The sequence below is a fragment of the Oncorhynchus mykiss genome, chromosome 13 (genome assembly GCF_057628025.1).
Source record: "Oncorhynchus mykiss isolate SJ-2025 chromosome 13, ASM5762802v1, whole genome shotgun sequence".
Taxonomy (NCBI): domain Eukaryota; kingdom Metazoa; phylum Chordata; class Actinopteri; order Salmoniformes; family Salmonidae; genus Oncorhynchus; species Oncorhynchus mykiss.
In genome coordinates, this window is record NC_143034.1 from 71372814 (window position 1) to 71392057 (window position 19244).

Consider the following 19244-nt stretch of genomic DNA (forward strand, 5'->3'; position numbering starts at 1 on the left):
TATATAGCCTCACTACTGTATATAGCCTCACTACTGTTATAGCCTCACTACTGTTATAGCCTCACTACTGTATATAGCCTCTCTACTGTTATAGCCTCCCTACTGTATATAGCCTCTCTACTGTATATAGCCTCTCTACTGTATATAGCCTCACTACTGTATATAGCCTCACTACTGTTATAGCCTCACTACTGTATATAGCCTCACTACTGTTATAGCCTCACTACTGTTATATCCTCACTACTGTATATAGCCTCTCTACTGTATATAGCCTCTCTACTGTATATAGCTTCACTACTGTTTTTTACTGTTGTTTTTATTTCTTTACTTACCTATTGTTCACCTAGTACCTTTTTAAAAAAAAAAAAAATTGGCACTGTTGTTTAGAGCCTGTAAGTAAGCATTTCACTGTAAGGTCTACTACACCTGTTGTATTCAGCATTTCACTGTAAGGTCTACTACACCTGTTGTATTCAGCATTTCACTGTAAGGTCTACTACACCTGTTGTATTCAGCATTTCACTGTAAGGTCTACTACACCTGTTGTATTCAGCATTTCACTGTAAGGTCTACTACACCTGTTGTATTCAGCATTTCACTGTAAGGTCTACTACACCTGTTATATTCAGCATTTCACTGTAAGGTCTACTACACCTGTTGTATTCAGCATTTCACTGTAAGGTCTACTACACCTGTTGTATTCAGCATTTCACTGTAAGGTCTACTACACCTGTTGTATTCGGCATTTCACTCTAAGGTCTACTACACCTGTTGTATTCGGCATTTCACTGTAAGGTCTACTACACCTGTTGTATTCGGCATTTCACTCTAAGGTCTACTACACCTGTTGTATTCGGCATTTCACTGTAAGGTCTACTACACCTGTTGTATTCGGCGCACGTGACAAATAAACTTTGATTTGAAGACCCACTGGTTGTTGAGTATTTATAAACCCTCTTATGCCTCACTCCCCCCTATCTGAGATATCTACTGCAGCCCTCATCCTCCACATACAACACCCGTTCTGCCAGTCACATTCTGTTAAAGGTCCCCAAAGCACACACATCCCTGGGTCGCTCCTCTTTTCAGTTCGCTGCAGCTAGCGACAGGAACGAGCTGCAACAAACACTCAAACTGTACAGTTTTATCTCAATCTCTTCATTCAAAGACTCAATCATGGACACTCTACTGACAGTTGTGGCTGCTTTGCTTGATGTAGTGTTATGTCTTATGTCTCTTTATGTAGTGTTGTAGTGTCTCTCTTTATGTAGTGTTGTAGTGTCTCTCTTTATGTAGTGTTGTGGTGTCTCTCTTTATGTAGTGTTGTGGTGTCTCTCTTTATGTAGTGTTGTGGTGTCTCTCTTTATGTAGTGTTGTGGTGTCTCTCTTTATGTAGTGTTGTGGTGTCTCTCTTTATGTAGTGTTGTGGTGTCTCTCTTTATGTAGTGTTGTAGTGTCTCTCTTTATGTGGTGTTGTAGTGTCTCTCTTTATGTAGTGTTGTAGTGTCTCTCTTTATGTAGTGTTGTGGTGTCTCTCTTTATGTAGTGTTGTGGTGTCTCTCTTTATGTAGTGTTATGTCTTATGTCTCTTTATGTAGTGTTGTGGTGTCTCTCTTTATGTAGTGTTGTGGTCTCTCTTTATGTAGTGTTGTGGTGTCTCTCTTTATGTAGTGTTGTAGTGTCTCTCTTTATGTAGTGTTGTGGTGTCTCTCTTTATGTAGTGTTGTGGTGTCTCTCTTTATGTAGTGTTGTGGTGTCTCTTTATGTAGTGTTGTGGTGTCTCTCTTTATGTAGTGTTGTGGTGTCTCTCTTTATGTAGTGTTGTGGTGTCTCTCTTTATGTAGTGTTGTGGTGTCTCTCTTTATGTAGTGTTGTGGTGTCTCTCTTTATGTAGTGTTGTGGTCTCTCTCTTTATGTAGTGTTGTAGTGTCTCTCTTTATGTAGTGTTGTAGTGTCTCTCTTTATGTAGTGTTGTGTTGTCTCTCTCTTTATGTAGTGTTGTAGTGTCTCTCTTTATGTAGTGTTGTGGTGTCTCTCTTTATGTAGTGTTGTGGTGTCTCTCTTTATGTAGTGTTGTGGTGTCTCTCTTTATGTAGTGTTGTGGTGTCTCTCTTTATGTAGTGTTGTAGTGTCTCTCTTTATGTAGTGTTGTGGTGTCTCTCTTTATGTAGTGTTGTGGTGTCTCTCTTGATGTAGTGTTATGTCTTATGTCTCTTTATGTAGTGTTGTGGTGTCTCTCTTTATGTAGTGTTGTGGTGTCTCTCTTTATGTAGTGTTGTGGTGTCTCTCTTTATGTAGTGTTGTGGTGTCTCTCTTTATGTAGTGTTGTGGTGTCTCTCTTTATGTAGTGTTGTAGTGTCTCTCTTTATGTAGTGTTGTGGTGTCTCTCTTTATGTAGTGTTGTGGTGTCTCTCTTTATGTAGTGTTGTAGTGTCTCTCTTTATGTAGTGTTGTAGTGTCTCTCTTTATGTAGTGTTGTAGTGTCTCTCTTTATGTAGTGTTGTGGTGTCTCTCTTTATGTAGTGTTGTGGTGTCTCTCTTTATGTAGTGTTGTAGTGTCTCTCTTTATGTAGTGTTGTGGTGTCTCTCTTTATGTAGTGCTGTGGTGTCTCTCTTTATGTAGTGTTGTAGTGTCTCTCTTTATGTAGTGTTGTAGTGTCTCTCTTTATGTAGTGTTGTAGTGTCTCTCTTTATGTAGTGTTGTAGTGTCTCTCTTTATGTGGTGTTGTAGTGTCTCTCTTTATGTAGTGTTGTGGTGTCTCTCTTTATGTAGTGTTGTAGTGTCTCTCTTTATGTAGTGTTGTAGTGTCTCTCTTTATGTAGTGTTGTAGTGTCTCTCTTTATGTAGTGTTGTGGTGTCTCTCTTTATGTAGTGTTGTGGTGTCTCTCTTTATGTAGTGTTGTGGTGTCTCTCTTTATGTAGTGTTGTGGTGTCTCTCTTTATGTAGTGTTGTGGTGTCTCTCTTTATGTAGTGTTGTAGTGTCTCTCTTTATGTAGTGTTGTAGTGTCTCTCTTTATGTAGTGTTGTGGTGTCTCTCTTTATGTAGTGTTGTGGTCTCTCTTTATGTAGTGTTGTGGTGTCTCTCTTTATGTAGTGTTGTGGTGTCTCTCTTTATGTAGTGTTGTGGTCTCTCTTTATGTAGTGTTGTGTTGTCTCTCTTTATGTAGTGTTGTGGTGTCTCTCTTTATGTAGTGTTGTGGTGTCTCTCTTTATGTAGTGTTGTGGTGTCTCTCTTTATGTAGTGTTGTGGTGTCTCTCTTTATGTAGTGTTGTGGTCTCTCTTTATGTAGTGTTGTGGTGTCTCTCTTTATGTAGTGTTGTGGTGTCTCTCTTTATGTAGTGTTGTAGTGTCTCTCTTTATGTAGTGTTGTGGTGTCTCTCTTGTTGTGATGTGTTTTGTCCAATATTTTTATTTTATTTAAAATGTTTAATCCCAGCCCTCGTCCCCGCAGGAGGCCTTTTGTCTTTTGGTAGGCCGTCATTGTAAATTAGAATTTGTTCTTAACTGACTTGCTTAGTTAAGTAAAGGTTAAATAAAAAATAAAACATTGAAAACAATATCAATTTAGATCACACAAGGGACAAATTGAGATCTTTAATTGTTTCAGTGAAGCACCTGCTGATTTTCAAATTCAAACCCAAATGTGTCAGTTAGGCAGTCAGGTTCCTGCAAGAACCCCCACCAACTAAGGAGGTTCCTCGATGAACCCCACCTCCTATAGGGTTCTTCAAAGAACTTTAAGGATCTTAGTCGAACCCTTGTTGAACCCATCATTTTTAGACTACACTTTTAGTTAGCAGCCTAAAATATTATTGGATGGCATTGCTATTTCACATGAATTGTATTTGACACATTAAAGTGAGAACGTGTCATGTTGTGAAATTGCACTTCCTCCATTGAGACCTTACTGCTGTGTTCTTTGTAAAGTGACAATGTGACAAGGTACTGTATCTCTTCAGGAACTTGAAAAGGACACTATTGTCTGTTCCAGACTGAAAGAAACAAACATTCAAACTGACTTTATGTTACTGTGTAAAAGTCAATGGCTATATCTTATGTGTACGTTGTTATATTTGTCTGCATGTCATTCTGCAATCAGCATTGTCAACTGTAAATACTGTGCTTGATGTTTAAAGTAGTATTTATTTATTGAATTATGCTGTATAATACTATATTATACATGTTTCATAAAGGAACCAGTAAAGGACCATAAGAAGAATTTTCTGATCCAGAGTTGAGTTGTTTCTTTTTCCTGTTCTTCATTTGGACCGTAGATGGCAGTGCTGTCTAACCATCTCCCCCATTCATGTTCCTTAAAAGTGCATCCTCCGTTATCTTATTTCACCTTTATTTAACCAGGTAGGCCAGTTGAGAACAAGTTCTCATTTACAACTGCGACCTGGCCAAGATAAAGCAAAGCAGTGCGACACAAACAACAACACAGAGTTACACATGGAATTAACAAGCGTACAGTCAATTACACAGTAGAAAAAAAGAAAGTCTATATAGAGTGTGTGCAAATGGCATGAGGAGGTAAGGCATTAAAAAGGCTGTAGTAGCAAAGTAATTACAATTTAGCCAATGAACACGGGAGTGATAGATGTGCAGATAATGATGTGCAAGTATGATGTGCAAGTCCTCCCTTCCTTGAAGTAATCACTGACGAAACATGCCTGGAAAGGTGAAAAACATGGGAATCAACTCAATTGCTGCTGTTACTAATAGCACATAGATATTTCACAACTTCACATAGCCTTATGGGTGGCTTCGGAAATATAGATGGCGCTGTTGCTGATGTTTTGCGAACTCCGACCCAACTCTGCTATTTTGTGTTTCTTTTGGCATTTATCTTACTTTATATTCACAAAATGTATCCACTATCATTTGTTATAACCGACAATAACTTCTGAACATCAGATCTGCAGTTACTTACCCCAATTCTGGATTCAACTTGAACTTGAACTTGGACTCATCTGCCCTGGTCTCTTTCTGTAATTCCAACCCAAAACAGACACCAGAGAGGCAGGAGAGGGGGATTCCTGACCAGATCAAGGTGAAGGTAAAACCGGCCACCTCTTCCTTCCATTTTATTGCCCAATGTACAGTCACTTGATAATAAGATGTATGACCTCTAAACGCGGATTTGCTACCAACGGGACTCTCGTAACTGAAATATTCAATGCTTTTCTGAAACATGGCTTTCGGACAAGATACCTGCAATGGCTATCCAACTCGATGGATTATCCATTCAACTAGCATATAAGAGTCAGGGAAATCGAGGGGGGGGGGACGTGGGAGTTTGCCTCTTCATCAACAACAAATGATGTGCTGACTCATGTGCAGGGGTAGTCTCGACTCATTTCTCACCTGTCTTGGAATACCTGATGGTCAAATGCCAACCCTTCCACCTCCTGAATGGGTTTTGAGCTGTTATCATGACTGTTGTAAACATTCCACCTCAGGACAGGAAATATAACAAGATGGCACTTAACAAACTGTACTAGGCTTTAAACAAGCAGGAAAACGTACATCCGGAGGCTGCCTTCCTTGTCTCCGGTGATTTAATTCAGTGTCACTATGACAAGTCATGCCCAACTTCCATCAACACATCTCCTAGACCACTGTTACTCTACCAGCTAGCAAGCATACAAGGCCCTTCCTTGTCCGCCATTCGTCAAATCAGATCATTACTCCGTACTCCTGCTTCCTGTTTTCAAGCAGAAGCTCAAACAGGAAGTACCTGTGACTCGCACCGTTGAGAAATGGTCATCAGAATCAGAGATTATGCTACAGGACTACTTTGTTTGCACTGATTGAAATATGTTCAGATACTCCGCCGACAACATCGACGAGCTCCTCCGTCACCGGCTTCATAAGGAAATGCATCTGCGACACGGTTCCCATTGTGAAGGTTTGCTGCTTCCCCGATCAGAAGCCTTGTATTAACTCTGAGGTTGGCGCTAAGCTAAAGGACCAGGCTACAGCACACAAGGCTTTCGCAGACAACCCTGAGGCTACAGCTGAGGACAGGAACAAGAAGTCCCGCTACGACCTCCGCAGAGTCATTAAACTAACAAAATAAAAATATAGGTATGAGGTGGAATCATACTACACAGGCTCCGATGCCCGTTTGGCAGGGGCTACAGTCCATTACAAATTACAAAAAAGATCCAGCCACCGTGACACCGTGAGAGACATGGGCATAGGTGTGGCTGAAGGACTCCCAGTGCAGCACCATGGACAGAGCCACCCACCTCAGCATAGTAGGCAGGTACACTCGCTTCAGCACCATGGACAGAGACACTGGCTGCAGCACTGTGGACTCAGTTCCGCACTGTGGAAGGCTGCACTAACTTCAGCACCAGGCCAGCCGAAGACAACACCCAACACAGCTGTGCAGGATTACTAATCAGCACACCTGTAAGGCATTCCCTAATCAACTGACTGGCATAGTTGAGAAGAGGAACTAATGCAGGTTGTTGTCTGGTGCAGATAGTTGAGAAGAGGAACTAATGCAGGTTGCTGTCTGGTGCAGATAGTTGAGAAGAGGAACTAATGCAGGTTGTTGTCTGGTGCAGATAGTTGAGAAGATAGCTGCCAACTTGGCACAGCTGTGTGAATTGTCTATCTGCCGCTTTGCCACAAACTTTTACAAGATCTGGGACCAGGCTAGTTGAGCTGTATAACCCAAACAGATCTGGGACCAGGCTAGTTGAGCTGTATAACCCAAACAGATCTGGGACCAGGCTAGTTGCGCTATGTAACACAGTGGAATCTAGAGTAGACAGAACAGAAAGAGGAAGCCAGACCAGAATACCTTTGATAATACAGAGAAGGGAACACTGGTTAAGTACTGTTTTGGGTGTACTGTACGTAATGTTAAAGGGGCAACCTGCGATTCAAACAAGAACAATGCAGTCGTTCCCCCACTTGAGGGACGGGAGTGGAGAAATATGCATCCATAGACTGGTCTATGCAAAATCTTACCATCCATCAGATTAAAATGATAGTTTTAACCATGTTTGTAATCAATGGGGTAATAAAACATATTTAATTTGACCTTTATTTAACTAGGCAAGTCAGTTAAGAACAAATTCTTATTTTCAATGACGGCCTAGGAACAGTGGGTTAACTGCCTGTTCAGGGGCAGAATGACGGAATGTCAGCTCAGGGATTTGAACTTGCAACCTTCCGGTTACTAGTCCAACGCTCTAACCCTGCCGCCCAATATATTGTGTTACAGGTAAGACAGTTGTTGTAAACTCATGAGATAGTAAAAATAAGTAGTGCCAGTGATTGGTCTGTGTTGTGTTACAGTGTGCCACAAAGAAGAATGACTCATATCCCAGAAAATGTTTACATAAATGTATGTGCAATTTATTACAAAGTCATCATCAATTATAATTAATATAAAACTATTTATACAGTTTACTAGATACAGTTTAATAGCTCACTGATATTGACATATTTCTTTTAAAAATGAAATTGTATTATATAATTTTATTCTTTATATATGTTTCAGTGCATGCTCAGGACAGAACAAAGAATAACAATAAAACAGATTGTAAAAAAATGATCTTTATACATTTTCAGAATAGTTTCTGTAATTCGCCAGCTTATGAGGTTAGAAAGACCTCAAAGAGGCTGGCGACTGAGTGCATACGGTAAAAGATTCCGAAGGGGAGTCCAATATTCACAACAGCCGCCCACATGGTGAACTCGTAAAACTCTGCTCCAATCGTGTTGTCAAACTGAGGGCGGGCGCCAAACGCCGGCATGATCCAGAGCTGTCAACGGAAACAGAGTGAAGATGTTCAGTCCAATCTTTCAACTTAAACATACTAGTTAGGATCATACTCTACTATGATGTATTGTACTGCACAAATCCTAGGGAGTCTTTTGGCTCATGAGCAAGTTAGGCAAACAGGGAAAAAAGTGAATTTAAAGGGATGGTTCAGTAGTTTCCATTTATTTTCGACCTACTGTACATACCCACTGGGCACAGACATCAATTCAACGTCTATTCCATGTTGGTTCAATGTAATTTCATTGAAACAAAGTTGATTCAACCAGTGAGTACCCTGTGGGTAGGGCGTTTCATCCAAACTTAATAAAAATGGTTTTGGATGAAAGGACAACATCCTAGGTTAACAAGCCCTTTAAAAGAGCCATTTTGAAAAGGACAGTGGTGGGTACTCAGTAGGCTACTCACAAGGATGTTGCAGAGCAGCAGAAATGCACAGATCTCCTTCAGGGCCCTCCTCTTCCAGGTCAGCCTATGGCGTTGAGGTAGGGGGGAGCTAGAAAGAGCAGAAGGAGCAACATGCATACTGTGAACTGTGAGGGCCGGGGACGTCTTGGTCTCCATGAATGTCCCTGGCAGGTTGTGTATGTCTCTATGGGCTTGGGCTTGAAGGACGTATGGGTTTGTGAATACAGAGGCCTGGTGCATGTCTTCGTGGAAGGGCTCGCGATGCAGGCCCTCGATGATGAAGATGTTCTGCAGGCAGAGCTGGATCACAGTGAGCAGGGAGACAGCCAGGTTGAGAGCGTTGAGGTGGCCCTCGGCCCCCGTTGCCACCACAGCCACGATGGTGAAATAACAGATGGTGAACTGTCCGAATGAGGCGCCGATCAGCAAGCCTACATCCAGGCTCCGTGTGGGGTTCTTCCCCGACACGTGGTCCCTCTGGTCCAGCCGGTAGATGGCGCAACCAGCCACGGTCGAGACGGACATGAGCGTCACAGCCACCGTGTTCATCACGTAGTGTATCATCAGCACCGTGTCACGTTTCCTCGGGTCCCCCTTCTCCACATCCACCTTGTAGATGACAAAGGTTCCCAGGCCCGCCACCAGCATGACCAGCCCGACCAAAGGCCCCACCAGCACGTCCTTCAGGCGAAAATGGAGCGCGTGGTGGTTGTGCTCGTCTACCAGGCGGCCCACGTTCTTCCACATGACGTAGGCCATGGCCGAGGCAAACAGGCTGTACTCGATGTTGAAGGGGTACAGGTAGTAATAGGCCTTTTCTAAGACGGCACAGGCAGAGTGGCTGCAGTTACAGCTGCTGGATCCACCAGGGGCTGAAATAAAATCAAACACTATTGTTTGACTCTGAGGTGATGTTTTGTTATGTCGGTTGGTTGTATTTCAAAGTCGACGGTAATTCTATTTAAATACAGTAAGTTCAGAAAGTAAACTGAAAATGTATTTTATTGATCCTTTATTTAAACAAGGAATTCCCATTTCAGTTTACATACTGAATTGAAATGGAATTGAACCCTTAAACAAGGAATTCCCATTTCAGTTTACATACTGAATTGAAATGGAATTGAACCCAACCCTGTAGTATTTCACTTAGATTTTCTAGAGAGAAGATTCAACAACACAATGTTCTCTACCTCTGATGTCATAGGAATGTGTGCTGTTGCCGTCCTCTGGTGGAACAACAGTCTGGTGTATGGACTCCTCTGTGACTGCTGCCATCCACAACATCAGATTGGTAGACAGAGTCAACATCAGCCCACAGCTTCAAGAGGGAAACACAGGAGTTCAGAACAGAATAGAATAGAATACTAACTATTTGTATATCCTATTTAATTCTGTAAGAATATAATATAACATAACATAATAGATAAGACTTTATGCTTCCCAAGGGGAATGTTAAATGTCCAACCATCAATTTACATAATTAAATGGTAATACATTCAGTTATACAGTAGCAGTTAGTTACCCTCACCGAGTTATGTTCCGCTGTAGCTGTACACAGTCTTTAGCGTGGAGCCAGAGGAAGTATGTCTGAGAAAGATACAATGATCACCTATACTTGCATTTTTCCCACCAGCCAAATCCCTCAGTGGTTTCCTTAATGTCATATCACCTAATGGAAGCTCCATTTGAGATGTCAGAACTTGTGTTCTTACCTGGACAAGTATGAATACAGCTTGTACGACAGGGAACGCTATCTTCACAGCAGAGTCACAGTGCAGGTAGCCTACGTAGTTAGCAATCTTAAACACGTCCATAATCAGACTGCATAAGCCAAACAGCACCAGTCCACCTAGAGAAAAAACAGAATGAAATCCAAGTAGAAATAAACACACTCATTAAAAACAATGGGTGAATGTAAACCTTTGTCTAGGTATAGTGAATTATATCCTATTAGAATAGAACTCTTCCCCAATCCAAAGAGAGATGATTCATTCAGTCCAGTTGTATTACCAGACAGTGAATCCTACATGGTAAGGTTGCAAAATTCCACAAACTTTCCAGATTTCCAGGGATAAAAACAAACAACTGGGAACTCTGGAATTTAGCAGCTGTCTACCCAGAAGAACAGAAAAGTGTCTTCTCTTACCCCTGAGCCACACAGGCCCGGCATGGCTATCCTTGTAGAGCACGGCATGATCTTCCCTGGATGTGTAGATGGTGTAGTACAGCATCCAGGCAGTGGTGACGATGATGAGGACGATGAGGAAGATCTGCAGGTTGATGGCGTTGATCTTAACGTTGTTGAAGACACTGCCACTGACCAGAGCAATACCTAGGATCAGGACGTTGAAAGTGATGATGCTAGAGAGTAGCCAGCTGCGGTTACGGCCCCTCTCCCTCACCGTGCCCCTGCTGGTCGGGAAGACGTCGCTCCCCCTCCTCATACTCCCCGCCTGGACTCCCAAGTGGATGGAACACTGGGTGGAAGGGAGGGTGGGCCTGGTGGGCGGGGGGGATATGTAGCCCTCCTCAACTGCCATCTCAGGATCAGATGTCATCTTGCTGGATTCGCATGAAAAGAAGCCAAAGGTCAAGTGCATGATGTTTCTCATTCTGCAAAGGTCTAGTCCACAGTTTGTTTGTGATTTGTTACAATCCAAGCTCGCTCTGTTCAAAATGTAATATCCTATCCAAAGGTAGAAAATCTAATGAGTTCAGAAAGTATGTCTGTTCTGATCAGAGTTGTGTGAACACCTAACCATCCACTCAAAGGCTCTGCCTGTATAAGGAGGTCCCTCCTACCCATAACCCAGCTTCTAACCTCATTTCATCATCAATGTCAACCCTATCAGTGATTTGACAATATAAAAGGTTTCTTATCATTTCCCTGTTTATCATCAGAAACAGTGCCAGTCCACCATGCTTCAACGAATATGAGTTTATCTTGCTTGATTTGGGTCAATGCCAGTGTTTGACTAAATTGAAATGAACAAAGAAATCCTCACAGTTCATATTTACTAACACACATTGGTATTTTATCTACACGAGGTCAGGTATGTTTTGTTTCCTGGAAACCAACTTATTATCTTTTATAAAAAAATAGTAGATTTTCAGTTTCTCTCTAATAAGTCTGTTTCTACGGCAGCACCGACTGTTCCTTAGAACAACAGAAGGCTACTCCCCAATACCAAAACGGAGGTCTGAAAACACAGTGAATCATAGGCTAACATAACGGAAACTGGAAATACCCTACTGGATCCCCGAATTTCCTCATAATATATGAATCATTACACACCATATAGGTGGGCTGGTTCAAAAGTGATTTTTCAAAATGCCTGTGTTGCAGCACTGACAAACTGTCTCACAGCGGCAAGTTTGTTCGCAATCTAACAATAACCTAGCCAATGTAATGAAATATGTGGCTGACGTTTCTGAAATATTCACATGACGGTGTAGTTATTACATCCACTTTGCAGTACATAAACATGTATTTTTAAATCAGCCCAACTGTAAATGCTGATAAAAGTCCAGTTGAAATAGTATTTGTCTTTATTTATCACAATACTTTTTTTTTACTAAGTGTTAACAGCACTTGATATAGCCTAGTTCTCTGTACTTTTAAGATGAAACTGTAATTCATTGGGTGTACTTATTATAATGCATTGATGGATGTATTAGCATATACATTGTTGTGGAAAATTTAACATTTTATGGATTTTGTGGGTACAAGTCTCTTTAGCTAATCCACTCCTGGTACTCCATGTCATGTACAACGAGACTGGCCTTCCTTTCAACTTCAACTTCAAACCTTCTATCATTAATGAGAGGATTTGATCCTGATTCAGAGGATTTGATCCTGAGTCGATCAACCTCACAGCTATCCTCCAATCACAATGATTATGCAAATATTGGAACTCCACAGAACACGTTGGTATAGCAACCGTTTTTTGTTTGTCCAGGCTAAAACAGTATGTTTAAAGTTGCTAGCTGAAGTCTAAATTCTCACACTAAATACATACTGCAATTCCAGCCACAAAATGTCAAAATACAACTAACAGCTAAATGTTGTTTTTTGACTTTGTTATAAATTCTATTTCCAAGGCACCACATGTTGTCATGGAAAATATGAATGTTATTTCCAACAACCAATGAGCAACTCTACCATAAATCCAGCGAATGTTGAGATTGTGTAAAGGCCAGTCACTTTGGCAATGACAATGAGTGGCAAGGAGTAGCATGTTAGCTAAAGAGAGTGGGACTCTAGACTACTAGGTTACTTGGGATAGTATCAATTTAATTGGATGCTTATGAATGGGGTTCCAATTGGTCAGTTTGACATTCTATGAATTGATTACAGCCATCCACATCATCTCAATACAAACGCATTAGAGTGGCAGTCTGGTAAACACACTAATGGTGAGAAAAGGCTGCAGTGCCCAGTATTGTTTGCTCAGTTTATCAAAAGCAATTGGTTTCCTGGACTTGACTGAATTATTTATCTAACAGGTCAATAAGAGTGTCAGACATAATGAGTTACTGAGTTACTTAATTTAAGTACACACAAATGATAAAATAAATATCCAAGACTAAGGAGATGATTGTGGACTACAGGAAAAGGAGGACCGAGCACGTCCCCATTCTCATCGACGGGGCTGTAGTGGAGCAGGTTGAGAGCTTCAAGTTCCTTGGTGTCCACATCACCAACAAACTAACATGGTCCAAGCACACCAAGACAGTCGTGAAGAGGGCACAACAAAACCTCAGGAGACTGAAAAGATTTGGCATGGGTCTTCAGATCCTCAAAAGGTTCTACAGCTGCACCAGAGAGCATCCTGACGGGTTGCATCACTGCCTGGTATGGCAACTGCTCGGCCTCCAACCACAAGGCACTACAGAGGGTAGTGCGTACGGCCCAGTACATCACTGGGGCCAAGCTTCCTGCCATCCAGGACCTCGATACCAGGCAGTGTCAGACGAAGGCCCTAAAAATTGTCAAAGACTCCAGCCACCCTAGTCATAGACTGTTCTTTCTGCTACCGCACGGCAAGTGGTACCAGAGTGCCAAGTCTGGGTCTAAGAGGCTTCTAAACAGCTTCTACCCCCAAGCCATAAGACTCCTGAACATCTAATCAAATGCCTACCCAGACTATTTGCATTGTCCCCCCCTTTTATGCTGCTGCTACCCTGTTATTATCTATGCATAGTCACTTTAATAACTCTACCTACATGTACATATTACCTCAATTACCTTGACTATCCGGTGCCCCCGCACATTGACTCTACCAGTACCCCCTGTATATGGCCTCGCTATTGTTATTTTACTGCTGATCTTTAATTATTTGCTACTTTTATTATTATTTTTATGTTTTATTTTGAGTTATTCTCAAAACTGCATTGTTGGTTAAGGTCTTGTAATTAAGCATTTCACTGTAAGGTTTCCTATCAAATACAATTTGATTTGATAAAGCATGTTTTTGAGTTCTATGAACAACATACAAATCTGAGTTAGACTCAGGATTAAGTTCACTCAGTCAATCTTATACCTATAGATCAATACATTGATGATCAATATGAGGATGCCTGAGCAGCTGCTTACCTTGTGGGAGGTGTGTGTGATCAGGTTCAGAGTGCCTGGGGGAGCCGTGTCCCTCATGGCTTTTATAGCCGTCCCTAGCCACAGCCTGATTTACAGACAACAACACCAATGTACAGACAGTCATAAATGTCAAACATCTATGAGAAACAACATGCTTTGTTATATGTCCACACATAGGGAGTGTTTTTAATGATTTATCAAAAGAACACTCATGTGTGGATGTATAACAAGCTTCGGCTTAGAAAAACACCTTTCAACATTTTAGTATTTCACTGTCACAACATGGCTCATCATATTGTGATGTGCTCATCAAAACTCAAATCATAACATCACACCTTTAATGATGAGTCAGTGGATATGATGGTCTGTTCAGTAACACTGGCAGACTGCTGTTATAATGAGGTACAACTTCTTATAAGTGTGTATGAGCCTTTATAATGGCGTATGAAATGTTTAAAAGCATATCAAATGTTATGTTGTTCTATGCATGAATCAACATTTCAGCGGACTCTAAATGGCTATTGGAAATGAATACCTACACTCCTAAGCACTATTTAGAATACCAAATGGTACTTTGGCTGTCCCAATAGGAAAACCCTTCGAATAACACTTTTTGGTTCCAGGTTGAACCCTTTTTGGTTCCATGTAGAACCCTCTGTTGAAAGGGTTCTACCTGGAACCCAAAAGGGTTCTACCTGGAACCAAAAATGGTTCTACCAAGACACAAAAAGGGCTCTGCCATGGCGACAGCCAAAGAACCCCTTTGGAACCCTTTTTCTAAGAGCGTGTGTGTAGAATATGAATATTGAACTTGAAGTTATTTTTAAATGCCTATTTGTCTTTATTTTTCTATGTTCTTTCACATTTATATTAGGCTCCGTGCATTTTGTGCACATCATGTAGACCAGAACAATTATATTCCTGTGGGACCAGACAACCTAACAACAGCCCCGACGCGATAGCCCCTGGATACCAAATGCGCGTTCCTTCTCGGCTCGCGCGGCCGTCACTGCAACCGCATACGCCACAATAACATTTCAGACCAGAGGCACGGCGCTTGCTTACAATGAAACACAGGCGGAGGCTGGCAGTGGAACTATAGCCTGTGGTGCCTGCCATTTAGACAGAGAGATGGGTAGATGACGACCGAGAGCAATGGAGTCGAGGGCCCGTTGGTAGCATGAATGACAGGTATCACAAGGCGGCCCGGGATGGCTACCTGGACCTGCTGAAGGAGGCTACGCGGAAGGACTTGAACGCGCCGGATGAAGATGGCATGACACCGACGTTATGGGCCGCTTATCATGGCAACTTGGAGGCTCTGCGACTTATCGTGGGCAGAGGGCAAGTAGGCTTTTAAGAACTGAAAATGTACTTTGTCACGTGTGGAATGTTGTATTCCTTTTGCTCAATTCGTGCAGAAGCTAAGGATAGATAGTGTCCATATATCGTGTGGTTAATAATATTGTGTTTGGTAGACATCTAAGTATTATTGCGCACTCTTATCATGGAAAGATACGATAGGTAAAGTTCCCCCTGTGTTAAATAGTTATTCTATTGCCCACCTATACTAGCTAGCCTACCCCTTCATGCAGTGCTCTGTGTAGTTTATGTATATTCTCCTATGGAACGCATCACCTCTGTGGGAATTAGGTCCGGTCTAGTAAGATCTGTAGCGTTAGGTAAGGTCTGTAACATTAGGTAAGGTCTGTAACATTAGGTCAGGTCTGTAACATTAGGTAGGGCTAGTATTAGAGGTCTAACATTAGGTAAGGTCTGTAACATTAGGTAAGGTCTGTAACATTAGGTAGGGCTAGTATTAAAGGTTTGTAACATTAGGTAAGGTCTGTAACATTAGGTCAGGTCTGTAACATTAGGTAGGGCTAGTATTAAAGGTCTGTAACATTAGGTAGGGCTAGTATTAAAGGTCTGTAACATTAGGTAGGACTAGTATTAAAGGTCTGTAACATTAGGTCAGGTCTGTAACATTAGGTAGGACTAGTATTAAAGGTCTGTAACATTAGGTAGGACTAGTATTACAGGTCTAACATTAGGTAGGACTAGTATTAAAGGTCTGTAACATTAGGTAGGACTAGTATTAAAGGTCTAACATTAGGTTGGACTAGTATTAAAGGTCTGTAACATTAGGTAGGACTAGTATTAAAGGTCTAACATTAGGTAGGACTAGTATTAAAGGTCTGTAACATTAGGTAGGACTAGTATTAAAGGTCTAACATTAGGTAGGACTAGTATTAAAGGTCTGTAACATTAGGTAGGACTAGTATTACAGGTCTAACATTAGGTAGGACTAGTATTAAAGGTCTAACATTAGGTAGGACTAGTATTAAAGGTCTGTAACATTAGGTAGGCCTAGTATTAAAGGTCTGTCACATTAGGTCAGGTATGTAACATTAGGTAGGGCTAGTATTAAAGGTCTGTAACATTAGGTAGGACTAGTATTAAAGGTCTGTAACATTAGGTAGGACTAGTATTAAAGGTCTAACATTAGGTAGGACTAGTATTAAAGGTCTGTAACATTAGGTCAGGTCTGTAACATTAGGTAGGGCTAGTATTAAAGGTCTGTAACATTAGGTAGGACTAGTATTAAAGGTCTGTCACATTAGGTAGGACTAGTATTAAAGGTCTGTAACATTAGGTAGGGCTAGTATTAAAGGTCTGTCACATTAGGTCAGGTATGTAACATTAGGTAGGGCTAGTATTAAAGGTCTAACATTAGGTAGGACTAGTATTAAAGGTCTGTAACATTAGGTCAGGTCTGTAACATTAGGTAGGACTAGTATTAAAGGTCTGTAACATTAGGTAGGACTAGTATTAAAGGTCTGTAACATTAGGTCAGGTATGTAACATTAGGTAGGACTAGTATTAAAGGTCTGTAACATTAGGTAGGGCTAGTATTAAAGGTCTGTAACATTAGGTAGGGCTAGTATTAAAGGTCTGTCACATTAGGTAGGGCTAGTATTAAAGGTCTGTAACATTAGGTAGGGCTAGTATTAAAGGTCTGTAACATTAGGTAGGGCTAGTATTAAAGGTCTGTCACATTAGGTCAGGTATGTAACATTAGGTAGGGCTAGTATTAAAGGTCTAACATTAGGTCAGGTCTAACATTAGGTAGGACTAGTATTAAAGGTCTAACATTAGGTCAGGTCTAACATTAGGTAGGGCTAGTATTAAAGGTCTAACATTAGGTCAGGTTTGTAACATTAGGTAGGACTAGTATTAAAGGTCTAACATTAGGTAGGACTAGTATTAAAGGTCTGTAACATTAGGTAAGGCTAGTATTAAAGGTCTGTAACATTAGGTAGGACTAGTATTAAAGGTCTGTAACATTAGGTCAGGTCTGTAACATTAGGTAGGACTAGTATTAAAGGTCTGTAACATTAGGTCAGGTCTGTAACATTAGGTAGGACTAGTATTAAAGGTCTGTAACATTAGGTAGGACTAGTATTAAAGGTCTGTAACATTAGGTAGGGCTAGTATTAAAGGTCTGTAACATTAGGTAGGACTAGTATTAAAGGTCTGTAACATTAGGTAGGACTAGTATTAAAGGTCTGTAACATTAGGTAGGACTAGTATTAAAGGTCTGTAACATTAGGTAGGGCTAGTAGGGTCAGTAGCAAGGTGCAGCACCAGTAGTGCTAGAGGGGTGTGCCATAATAACACATGAAAGAGGAGATCATAGCCTACTGACGGATTCAGGATGCAGAATAAATAAAGTAACAGTAGCCTACTGACTGATTCAGGATAAATAAAGTAACAGTAGCCTACTGACGGATTCAGGATGCAGAATAAATAAAGTAACAGTAGCCTACTGACTGATTCAGGATAAATAAAGTAACAGTAGCCTACTGACTGATTCAGGATAAATAAAGTAACAGTAGCCTACTGACTGATTCAGGATAAATAAAGTAACAGTAGCCTACCGACTGATTCAGGATAAATAAAGTAACAGTAGCCTACTGACTGATTCAGGATAAATAAAGTAACAGTAGCCTACTGACTGATTCAGGATAAATAAAGTAACAGTAGCCTACTGACTGATTCAGGATAAATAAAGTAACAGTAGCCTACTGACTGATTCAGGATAAATAAAGTAACAGTAGCCTACTGACTGATTCAGGGTGCAGGATAAATAAAGTAACAGTAGCCTACTGACTGATTCAGGATGCAGGATAAATAAAGTAACAGTAGCCTACTGACTGATTCAGGATACAGGATAAATAAAGTAACAGTAGCCTACTGACTGATTCAGGATGCAGGATAAATAAAGTAACAGTAGCCTGCTGATCTTTAGTTTGTTCCTTGTCTGTGGCAGGTTAGCCACACCAATAATGCCTAGGTGGTGGTCAGTGAGGATTTATTGAAGTCATGTATGTTTGTTCCATTGAAATGAACTGTTTTGGCTCGGGGTAAACAAGTAAAAGGCCACCAATACCACCACCACACTGACCACACTAATAGTGCATACTGTAGAGAGGCCTACCTACTGTGAACATTTCCTGTACTTTTATTGGACAGATTATGTTTTCTGTGTTTTGGAATACCATAGAATAGAATATCACATAATAGAATACCATAGAATAGAATACCATATAATATAATATAATATCATATCATATCATAGAATAGAATACCATAGAATAGAATACCATATAATATAATATCATATCATATCATAGAATAGAATATCATAGAATAGAATATCATATCATAGAATAGAATATCATAGAATAGAATATATCATATCATAGAATATCATATAATAGAACAGAATATCATAATAGAATAGAATAGAGTATCATGGAATAGAATATCATGGAATATCATAGAATAGAATATCAGAATAATATATTATAGAATAGATCATATCATAGAATATCATAGAATAGAATATATCATAGAATATCATATAATAGAATAGAATATCATATAATAGAATAGAATATAGTATCATGGAATAGAATATCATGGAATATCATAGAATAGAAAATCATATATCAATTGTTCATTTGGTTAGAACAAAAATTGCCTTCTCCTTTTCCCCAAATATCCCCAGACATATATTGACTGGCACAGCTAGGGTCAGCCACGAGGATATAGCCTAGCTGTGTAGACCAGTTTAATCATTAACCTTTCCATTGATAGACTATTAACTGAGTAGGTTAGCTAGTTCCAGACATTTAATGTCACATAGTGCCCCTAGCAGTGCCCTGAGGCAGTGGTTCAATCCCCTGTTCTACCAGTCACTCTACACTACTGTATCACTCATCTCATATTCTTTATCTGTCAATAAAACTTCCAAATACCCCCCAAAAATATCACATTGGATCTGATAAATGTTTTGTTGACGTGATGATGTGCATTGATTGATTTCTTTGTGGAGGGACTACTGGCTCCAACTATAGACTAACCAAT

At 40.6% G+C, this 19244-nt stretch overlaps 2 protein-coding genes across 3 annotated transcripts in view; one reads left to right on the forward strand and one right to left on the reverse strand.

Moving 5' to 3' along the window:
- Positions 1 to 7565: 7565 nt before the first annotated feature.
- Positions 7566 to 11064, reverse strand: otop2 (otopetrin 2). The gene is made up of 6 exons (XM_036939210.2): positions 10362 to 11064; positions 9928 to 10064; positions 9744 to 9802; positions 9406 to 9533; positions 8216 to 9087; positions 7566 to 7790 (listed from the first exon to the last, which is right to left on the reverse strand). The coding sequence occupies exons 1-6, from the start codon at positions 10825 to 10827 to the stop codon at positions 7620 to 7622; spliced, it is 1833 nt and encodes a 610-aa protein (XP_036795105.2). The 5' UTR covers positions 10828 to 11064; the 3' UTR covers positions 7566 to 7619.
- A 3640-nt stretch (positions 11065 to 14704) lies between these two features.
- Positions 14705 to 19244, forward strand: part of ush1ga (Usher syndrome 1Ga (autosomal recessive)) — a 34062-nt gene continuing 29522 nt past the window's right edge. Inside the window, exon 1 of one of the 2 annotated variants that reach the window (XM_090197420.1) lies at positions 14705 to 15155. In XM_090197420.1, the coding sequence (XP_090053546.1) occupies positions 14992 to 15155 (164 nt within the window). In that variant the 5' untranslated portion in view covers positions 14705 to 14991. The remainder of the gene's footprint in view (positions 15156 to 19244) is intronic. The other variant, XM_090197419.1, reaches the window with a different exon arrangement.